Source organism: Puntigrus tetrazona, chromosome 11 (assembly GCF_018831695.1).
Source record: "Puntigrus tetrazona isolate hp1 chromosome 11, ASM1883169v1, whole genome shotgun sequence".
Lineage (NCBI taxonomy): Eukaryota > Metazoa > Chordata > Actinopteri > Cypriniformes > Cyprinidae > Puntigrus > Puntigrus tetrazona.
The window spans coordinates 11,690,471-11,701,010 of NC_056709.1; the positions used below are offsets into that span (position 1 = coordinate 11,690,471).

At 38.1% G+C, this 10,540-nt stretch overlaps 1 protein-coding gene across 1 annotated transcript; it reads left to right on the forward strand.

The window, feature by feature from the left end:
* Positions 1-7,853: 7,853 nt before the first annotated feature.
* On the forward strand, positions 7,854-9,744 carry tomm20b (translocase of outer mitochondrial membrane 20b). Its single transcript, XM_043252117.1, has 5 exons — positions 7,854-8,124; positions 8,439-8,485; positions 8,598-8,679; positions 9,030-9,172; positions 9,251-9,744. Exons 1-5 carry the CDS (start codon positions 8,001-8,003, stop codon positions 9,293-9,295), a joined length of 441 nt encoding a protein of 146 aa, XP_043108052.1. The 5' UTR covers positions 7,854-8,000; the 3' UTR covers positions 9,296-9,744.
* Positions 9,745-10,540: the final 796 nt, after the last annotated feature.

Below are 10,540 nucleotides of genomic sequence, written 5' to 3' on the forward strand. Positions count from 1 at the left end.
AGAGAGAGAGGGGAGACTTGGGTAAACGCAGTTAAACTGGTGATGTTTTCCAAGGCTTTCATTCCAGTCCTGCTCAGAAAACACGGCCTCGGGCGCGTGCCAAAATATTCATGCACACTTCGTCCTGAAACAAAGACTTCAAAGCTCTGGAGCAGAACGTGAGGAGTGAAGAGCTCAGCAAAAATCTCATCCTGTGTGCTTCAGCGCTATCACACCGATGAATATAGTGGGCTAAAAGGTGAAAAATTGGCTTATTTTGTTGGATTTTTTTTTTTTTGGTGTCGCTGAATAAAGCAGTAAAATATACTAAAAAAGTAGTGCTGTCAAATGATTCATGGCATCCAAAATAATATCTGTGTGTGTGCTGTGTATATTTATTATGCATATATAAATACACACGCATTCATGTATGCATTTAGGGAAAACACGTTAAATATATTTATATAATTTATATGAATATATACACGTAAATATGTTCATAATATATGCTGTATTTATGTCTTTATGTTTACATAAATATAACCAGTACACACATAAAGAAAAACTTTTATTTTGAATGCAATTAATCGTTTGATGGCGCTAACGGAGTCAGAATTGCGAGAAAAACTATGCAATTTTTTAAATTTTAAGTGTGAGAAACTAATGAGGAATCAGGACGGATATGTGAGATATAAATGCAGGATTGTGAAAAATACATATTGAGAAAAAGACATACATGCAGAAAGGGGATATTGGAATTAGAATAAAGTCAAATAGGCTAAATATAAGGTCAAAATTGTGAAACAAAGCCTAAATTGTTTAATGGGACGCAACATTTAAACGATCAGTTTTTTAATGACATTCTTTTATATTGACGTTAGCAATAAATTAAATGGCTTTGAATTGTCGCAATCAGCGGTCGATAGCAAAGTATCGGTTTTGCCGATTAATCGGTATCGTCGGTTGATTCCCAGAACTATCGAGCGATACTGCGCGCTTCATGGAGAGAGCGCTGACCTTTCAGACGCACGTTTAAAACATGAAGAAAGGTATGTACACTCCAGTACATGTTTTCATGTCAGTATAAAGTAATTCGTCCGTGTACTAGACGCTGCATTGCAGCAGTATGTTTGCCGACCAGGCTGAGAGTTAATGTGGCAAAAATACACGCAAGTGTTTAACGTCACGATTGTTAGCATAAATTTGACCTGAGCTTGAGTGATATTTGTCAGAGCCCGACATGCCTTCCTGTCCCCCCACCATCCACTGAGTCTAGTGAAGATAGATGAGCATTAAATCACTGCGCAATCATCTCTATATGAATGAATGAATGACGGAGCCTTATTTTTTTAATCCAGTATCCATTTGCAAAACTATCGGTTAATTATTCGGTTAGCGGCAAGTGTGGTCCAACCTAACTATCGGTAAAATTCAATTTAGGTCGATCTCTAGTCGCAATTATCTTTTTCGATTATTATTTATATCAATTTGCTAAATTATCGGTTAATTAATTGGTTATCGGAAAGTGAGGTAAAACCAAACTATTGGTAAAATTATATTTAGGTCGATCTCTAGTCGCAATTATCTTTTTCGATTATTCATATCAATTTGCAAAACTATCGGTTAATTAATCGGTTATCGGCAAGTGTGGTCCAACCTAGCTAGCTGTAAAATTCAATTTAGGTCAATCTCTAGTCGCAATCATCTTTCAATTATTATTTATATCAATTTGCTAAATTATCGGTTAATTAATTGGTTATCGGAAAGTGTGGTCCAACTAAACTACTGGTAAAATTATATTTAGGTCGATCTCTAGTCGCAATCATCTTTCGATTATTATTTATATCAATTTATATCAATTTGCAAAACTATCGGTTAATTAATCGGTTATCGGAAAGTGTGGTCCAACTAAACTACTGGTAAAATTCAATTTGGGTCGACCTCTAGTCGCAATCACCTTTCGATTTTTCATATCAATTTGCAAAATTATCGGTTAATTAATCGGTTATCGGCAAGTGTGGTCCAACCTAGCTAGCTGTAAAATTAAATTTGGGTTGAACTTAGGCGCAATCATCTTTCCATTATTCATTTCATGGTGAAAACAGAAGAAAAAAAAATCTTAAACGTGAGATGTAAGTTAAGAATTTAGAGAAAAGGTCAAAATCTTTCAATTCTGAGCTGAAAAAAAAATTGCATGAAAACCTCTAAATTGTGAAGCTGCAGTTTTTTTGGAGACCTTCTCCTACACTACTGTCTCCTGCAGCCCAGCCTGAATCCTAGCGAATGACTTAACATTATTGCTTTCACGTTTGTTAAGCTGTTCTGAAATGTTCCCTATTCATAAAGAGCTTAACGAATGGACGCGCGTCTAAAAAGCGCACGCGAACGCGTCTGGAAAAAACGCGGGAAAGCGACAGACCACGGAGCGACACCAAAACACGCTGATTATGCGGCTCTGGACCCCGATGACAAGAGAAAACAGGGTTTTCTTCCTGATGATGACTATTCATGGATGCGTAATTATTGGATGGTGATATAATTTAAGGGGAGTTCAAAGGGTTTAATTGGTATTCTCGGATGCAGCTCGACGTGATCAATGCCTGTCTCTTTTCAAAGGCTTTAATCAGATCCATTGCAGGAGGAGGCAGCGTGCGGAGCATCAATCCTAGGCCATCTGCAGCCCGCTCGCGCCGTGCCAAGAGTCTCCCGTGGATGTGCCCGGCTGGCCGCCGCGGATGGCAGAGACACACAGGATCTGAAGAGAGCCGATGAGCAGGTGCGGATTAGTGCTCGTCTCCTGCCTGGAAACGCGACACTAGGAGGCTTTTGTTCGCCTCAAAGCGTTTCGCCCAGACGCCGCCGACGCCGCCGCCATCTCAGACGTACTGTACTGTGCGCAACGCGTGTTAATGTTGCGCGCGCACAACCCAAGCCTAAAGCGATGCAAATAATAAAAAATGCAATTAGCGATATTCCACGGATCCGAAAAGGAAAAAAAAATGCTACAATGTTGCGTTCGAAGTTTAGCGGCGCACAAAACTCAACTTTTGTCGCGGTGTCCTTTATTCTAAACGCTTCAGAAAAAGAGAACAATGCGCGTATTTTGCACATAAATGTAAAAAGGTACTCTTTGCATTAAATTAAGCAACCTAATTTATTATATTGGATTCATAAACATCACCCACGTGACAGACAGTCGTGCTACATGTTGCTTTAATAAACACGCATTAGTAAGATTTAGCTTGATGTGGCCTTACTCCCTCGAACTAAAGTTATGCTCTTTAAACTGATAATATCAATGTGCAAAAAGCATGAATAAGCGTAGTTTTATCGAATCACATCTAAGTTGACAAAACAATGTTTACATTGGTAACTAGGCTAATCTCTAAACTCTTTCCTGTTTGCCTATAAATACACTCATAGCTCCCCTTATGAAAATTAACCATGTTTTATTATAGTAAAAATACAGTACATTTGTTTTTGGCGTATTATTGTTAGCATAGCAATACCGCGGTTAATTTGTGCTTACCGTGTATTTTTAGTAAAACTGGTTAATTTTCGTAATTCCAAACTTTTCTAACTTTATTTTGAAGCAGTATCTCACCAGCAGCGTAATACATGAGCTCTTACCTCTTTATATTTACAGATATCCCTCTTTCGTTGTTTTCAGTTTGATCTAAATTCATCTAAATCGCGATAACCGCGAGATCCCTCCGCGCCGAAGCACTACTCGCTCGACGCGCTCAACAGTCTTCCTCCGCGAGTTACTTTTTTTTTGCATTTTCACCGATAGAGGGATAAAAACAACGCGGTAGAGTTTTAATGTCATGCATTTCCAAGTTGACCAGCACGCTGGGGGTGGAAAAGCTTCATAACGAGTCGACTGGATGGTGAAAGTGGTTGATAAATAAGCGGGACTGATGACGTCAGAGGAAAAAAAATATATAAAAATAGTTGCATTACGAAGAAAGGCTATTAAGATATTTTTAGTTTTTATTAATAATAATGATAATGTAATATTAAAATATAAAATTATAGATTATATGTATTATTTAAAACTATAGGCTATTATAGTATAAAGAAATTAACACTAGGGCATAATAAAATAATACTAAGTATTATATTAAATAATATATTAAATAAATTAAATACAAAAGGATATATATATTTTATATATATTATATATATATATATATATATATATATATATATATAATTTCTAAAAATAAATTAAATAGAAAAGGATGTTAATAAATATAAAATAATATGATATGAAATATATATATATATATATATATATATATATATATATATATATATATATATATATATATATATATATTTTTTTATTTTTTTTTATTGTTCATTTTGAATGCAAGAATGCATGTGCAGCTTGAATTGATCTTCCAGAGGCATACGTGTAAATATGTGCCGATGAATCATTCACAAAAAGAGCAGAAAGCAGGGAAAGCGTTGAGCGTTGCCTCTGCAGGGCCTCGCTCTGAGCTCGTATCCCTCTGGTGATGTCTCTCTGGCTACCCCTGCTGAACACACGGACACCTCTCACGCTTCCCTCTTTACTCCCGCAATCCAACGTGTCGCAAACACATTCGCTCTCACACACACACATACACGCGCGCGCAACACGGTTTCCGACACATTCGGTGGTTCTCACACCTTCACAGCTGACGGCGTCGGAGAATCCGAGCAGAAACGGGGAGCAGGTGTCGGGCCCCGGCTTCCATTATCCAGGTGCCGGATTTCTGAGAGAGAAGCGCTGTTCGCTGACCGTGAAAACCGCTGAGGGCCGAGAGCCGGAGCACAGCGGCTTTATGGAGACCTCAGGCCAAAAAAAACACACACACACACACACACACACTCTCCGTGGCTCTGGCTTCGGCTCCGAACCCCACCCGGTAACGATGAAAAAGCCCTTGGACGTGGCCTACATCGCAGCGTTCCAGGCTTCTTGAAAACACATCGGATGACATCAGCTGGAAAATACAGCCTCTGCTGCCATGAAGGCTTTTGGTCGGACGTTCCCGGGCAGCAGCTCAACTCGCGGTGTATTTTATTCCAGTCGTAATGGCAGATTTTTTTCCCGGCTGCCTCCGTCTCCTGGCGGGACTCCCGCGCCGCGCTGCACTTGCCAGACTTTCGCAATAAACAGCTGCAGCTTTTTGGGTAAAAATAATTAGACTTCTGTCTGTGAAGAGGAGGGTGGAGCGTCTGCAGACCTCGGCTCAAACCGCAAGCACCGTGTCACTGCCAGCTGATGAGAGGAGAGCGTTTTTGTGTTGAAAGGATGGAAAAAAAGAAGTTAATGCAATCCAGTCTTCGTTTACTTAGCGCTCTTTGCGGTGCAGGGAAGCATAAAGCGTCGCCGTGCAACAAAAATGCAAGGTGACTAATACAACCGAGCTTGGAAAAAAAGATAAATAAAAAAGAAGAATTAATTTAATTAATGTCCTTTGTAAATGGATGTAACGGAGGTAAATAAATATAATAAATAGTATAAATATTTGCATATAATTATTGATTTTTTAGCATAAAATTCATGAAAATTAAAGATTAATTATACAACCACGATCCAAAAAAAAAGGTTAAAAAATAAATATATAAATACATTTTTAAAAATTTCATTTACATATGCAACATAAGAAATGGGAGATAAATTATATACATATCTTTTAAATGTATGCACATGAATGTGTAAAAAAACACTAAAACTCCACATATGAACTGTATTTCAAGTAATTTGATTCAGGATATTTGACTAGTTAGTGTGTTTCGAGCACACAAAGCCTTAAAACCACTCGTCACTGATAAAGTGCTATGTCTGGATCTGTGCAGAAGTGATTTTGGACACATTTTTTGATTTGAAAACATGCGATCGATACATATTTTTACTTTATGACAAAAAATAAATAGCATTTTTAAATCGTATTTCTGAATACGTATAATAAATTGGGGGTTTTGTTAGCTTTATGACTAGAAAAAGACCTTTTACAGACATTTTTACGATGCTTTTTGGAATTTGACAGTGTACGCCATTCACTTTTATTGTATGAAAACATTTACTGCATGCTAAACATCTCAAAAAGCATGCAAAGAGTAAAATAATTAATTTCAAAACTACAGCAGAACAGAAGATTTTCCGTATTCTGAGGACACAAAAATATAGCAAACAGTGCACAAGGTATGCTTTTTTTGAGCCTGTTATTTAGACTTTTTTCATATGCATTTTACCTTTAATTAAAGGTTTAGTTATTTTATTGGCTGTTTTGCATTAGTTTTTGCTTTAAAAAAAAGCAGTAAATTTTATTTTAGTATTGCCAACTAGCTGAAACAATTGTATTGTATTTTCATTAGCCTATATATATTTTTTTTATTTTATTTTAAAGCACATTTAGGGTTTTGTTTTTTTTGTTGCGGTCGGAGTATAATCACACAGGTTTGGAACAGCCTGAGTCTGAGGAAATGATGAAAGAAAGATCGTTTTGGGGCGAACTATCCCTTTAAACGAGACTTGGGCTGTGGACAGAGTCTCCAGAACATCTCAGAAGACGAGAAAGCTGAAGATAATTACATCAGCCTATTAGAAACACGTCAGTGACTCAGGAACCTCTTTAAACGCTGACTCAGACTCATAACAAGCCATAATGGACCTCCAGGCCTTCTGCAGTCAGCAGATACAGGAAACACAAAACCCACAGAAGATGTGAGAAAATATATATACATATATACAGAGAGGAGACTGAACAGACATCTAAAGTGGAACAAACAGCACTGATCTGATCTCTTCAAACGCACCTTGAGCTTTTAAAGCAGCAGCAGCTGTGAGCGGCCATTCTGATTGGTGGAGAACGGGAGTGGGCGGAGTCTACGGTGATTAGCTAATGAGAGAGTGAAGACTGGACGCTGCTTTTGATCACAGAAATAAATTCAGTTTAACAGATGTTCACATTTTAAATAGTAAAAATACGTAACGTTTTTTTACTGTGCGTTTAGATCAAATAAACGCAGCCCCGGTGAACAGAAGAACTGTTTAACTCACTGTAAAGTGTATTTTGTGAAGTATGTAGCCTACTTCCGAGCGAAGACGAAAGAAAGAAAAAACATTAGCAATAGAGGGAAGGCGTGTTTCCATGCAGTAAACAATTAAAGGCATAAAAGCGTGGAAATGCATCATAAAGGAGGTTTACACGACTGATATTAGATATATATATCAATCATGAGGAAGAAACTGGACTGGTTTGTATGTCTATTCATTTCATTGAATGAAATTAATGCATGCTGTTTATGATATAATGTTTTAAATAGTGTAAATAAAAGTGAAATTATTTATATAGTTACACTGTGTTGTATAAAATAAAATAAAAAAATGTGGAAAAGAGAGAATCGTTTAGGAGTTATATAAAAAAAAATAACACTAAAAATATATCTGTGTATTTTTAAGGAAGTGCTGATATATATATATATGTGTGTGTGTGTGTGTGTGTGTGTGTATGTATGTATATATATATATATATATATATATATATATATATATATATATATATATACGTGCATATATACACACACACACAACCTGCAGATAATTAAAATATTACTCAAAATGTCAGTGTCTTTGTTTTTGCATCAAATAACGCTGATCTTCTTCTGATGTTATTTATTCATCTGTGGGTCTTTGCTGCCCTCTGCTGTAAAAACAGAAGACATCATTGTTCTGCGGGACGTTTTTTAATCGTTCAGTTTTCCACACCAAGATCAAATATTTTCGGCTTGTCTGGTCGCCCCTGGCGCTCGGGGGAACACTTCGGGAGGTTTATTATTATTATTATCGCGTTTTTCTGATCAGGCGGCGTCTCGGCTGTCACGGGTTCTGACGTCACCGGGGTCCTTCCTCGTGCGGCTCTCCGTGAGGGTCATGCAGTCAGTCTGATCGCTGGTGTTATTATTATTATTATTATTATTTCTGGGGCGTGATATCGTGTCGTGTCGTGCTGATCTCTCTCGTCATGATGGGCGGCAGCAGCAGCAGGATCGCGGCTGGTTTGGGAGCAGCGCTCTTCGTCGGTTACTGCATTTATTTCGACAGAAAGAGACGGAGTGACCCGAACTACAAGAACAAACTACGAGAACGTGAGAGCATCTATCGGTCTATCTGTCTTTCTGCATGTCTATCTATCTGTCTATCTATCCGTCTATCCATCCATCCATCCATCTGTCTTTCTGCATGTCTGTCTATCTATCCATCCATCTATCTATCTATCTATCCATCTATCTGTCTTTCTGCATGTCTATCTATCTATCTGTCTATCCATCCATCTATCTATCCATCTAAATATGATCATTTATCTGTCTATCTATTGGTATATAATGATCTAGACTAGTTAGTTAACTTTCTGTACTAGTTATAAAATGCAGATAAGTTGATGGATGTGATTTTGTTTCAGGAAGGAAAAAGCAGAAGGCTGCTCAGGAGAAAGCTGGATTATCGAAGGCAATTTCACACACATTTATTGTCACAGATGTTTTTTTGGACTCTGACGGAGACACCAGCGGCTCCAAACATTCTGTGACGGTTTTAATCTTCTATCTCTCTGTCTGTTCAGTTACCAGACCTGAAAGACGCTGAAGCCGTTCAGAAGTTCTTCCTGGAGGAGATTCAGCTCGGAGAAGAGCTCCTGGCTCAGGGTGAGAACAACAACCTCAGTGTCCTCTACAACTACTCCAGAGATGATCTCATATTTTATATTATATATTCAACATTTTTTCCTAAATCTCTGTCTCTCTCTCTCTGTCTCTCTCTCTCTCTCTGTCTCTCTCTCTCTCTCTCTCTCTCTCTCTCTCTCTCTCTCTCTCTCTCTCTCTGTCTCTCTCTGTCTCTCTCTCTCTCTGTCTCTCTCTCTCTCTCTCTCTCTCTCTCTCTCTCTCTCTCTCTCTCTCTCTGTCTCTCTCTCTCTCTCTCTCTCTCTCTCTCTCTCTCTCTCTCTGTCTCTCTCTCTCTCTCTCTCTGTCTCTGTCTCTCTCTCTCTCTCTCTCAGGTGACTATGAGAAAGGCGTGGATCACCTGACGAATGCGATCGCTGTGTGTGGTCAGCCTCAGCAGCTCCTTCAGGTTCTTCAGCAAACCCTTCCTCCTCCGGTCTTCCAGATGCTCCTCACCAAACTCCCGTCCATCAGTCAGGTGATTAAAGTTCCCCGTCACGCTGTAGTCTGTGGTGATTGGCCTCATGTTCCTTCATGCTCCTCTCTTCTCGTGCAGCGTATCGTCAGCGCTCAGAGTATCAGCGACGACGACATCGAGTAGAAGACCTCCAGCGGCGCTGTGACATCACTTCCTGTCTGCCTCGAATCAGTCAGTCGCTCTGTCCCGCCCCTTTCCATCCTGGTTCTCGAACGCCGAACGCACAGATACGGATTTAAAGAAGCTTTTGGGACGAAATGTTTGTTTCGGTGTATTTGAATGACAAGCATGACCTTTTTTTCCGTCAGTTATTTGTTTTACTAACAAAGCATTTTGGGTATACAAAAATAATAAAATATGCAAGCAGCAAAATAAACGCGTCGCCGTAGAGGCTGGTAGACGGGCGACTAGAGCTGCTGTCATTTATCTGTGTTCATGTGTTTAAGTTATTTTTAAAGGCTGTGAGATGTCTAACGTGGGATAGGAAGCACGTTTAAAGGTGCTCTGTTTCAAGTAGGGGAGAGTTTCCTCTTTTTTTAAAACTCCAAAATAAAAAAAAATCATTGTATGGAGCCTGGTGTCAGTCGTTCTTGTGACTCTATTAATAACACGCCGCTCTTGCATCACACAATTGCAATTAAAAGAAACAAATCATCAAAAAGTTTCACTTAATTAACATTAAAATAAGTATTATGAACAATGCTGACATTTATTAAATCTAATGTGGTATTGATTTATACATTTTATATAATACACTAATGCCACAATATTAAAATGCTTTAGAAATACTTTTAATTTGTGCTTGTTCATGATATCTAATGCAATGATTTAATGACAGCATAACTAAAAAATTAAAAAAATATTTGTTTTCTTTTTTGTTCGTAATTAACAAAATACAACTGCTATAAAACTAAATAACTATATAATATATAATAATTGCTAAATAACTACCACAAGTCTATGATAGTTATGTTTTACAGCTGTCGGGACGGATTTCCCCGGAAACTGCGTGCTTACGTCATTTTTACGTGCGCGTCCGCGTCATTTAATTGCAGGAAAGAAGTTCAGGCTACTAACAAGTGAACTGTGAAACGCTAACGAAGTTAAAAGCGACACGCGATAAAACACGAATCAACAGTATCGATTAAATCGAAACAAAGCTAATATTTAAACCAACTGCCCATAAATAACCTAGACTAATTGTCTGACATGAATAGCGACGGTTGCCAAACTTTTTAAAAATTATTTTTAAACAAAAGTCAAAACAATGTACATTTGCAGTTAGCCCTCTTCATCTCATTTCTCTTTGAAAGCATTCGCTTAAACCTCGCTGATGATGATCTTCTGTACTCTCGACGCGGCAAAACA

What these genes read in the sequence shown, in the direction of transcription:
- tomm20b (XM_043252117.1), top strand. Translation starts at nt 8,001, where the DNA reads ATGATGGGCGGCAGCAGCAGCAGGATCGCGGCTGGTTTGGGAGCAGCG. An exon ending in AGAAAGCTGGATTATCGAAG is followed by an intron (nt 8,486 to 8,597) that starts GCAATTTCACAC and finishes CTGTCTGTTCAG; the next exon opens with TTACCAGACCTGAAAGACGC. An exon ending in AACTCCCGTCCATCAGTCAG is followed by an intron (nt 9,173 to 9,250) that starts GTGATTAAAGTT and finishes CTTCTCGTGCAG; the next exon opens with CGTATCGTCAGCGCTCAGAG.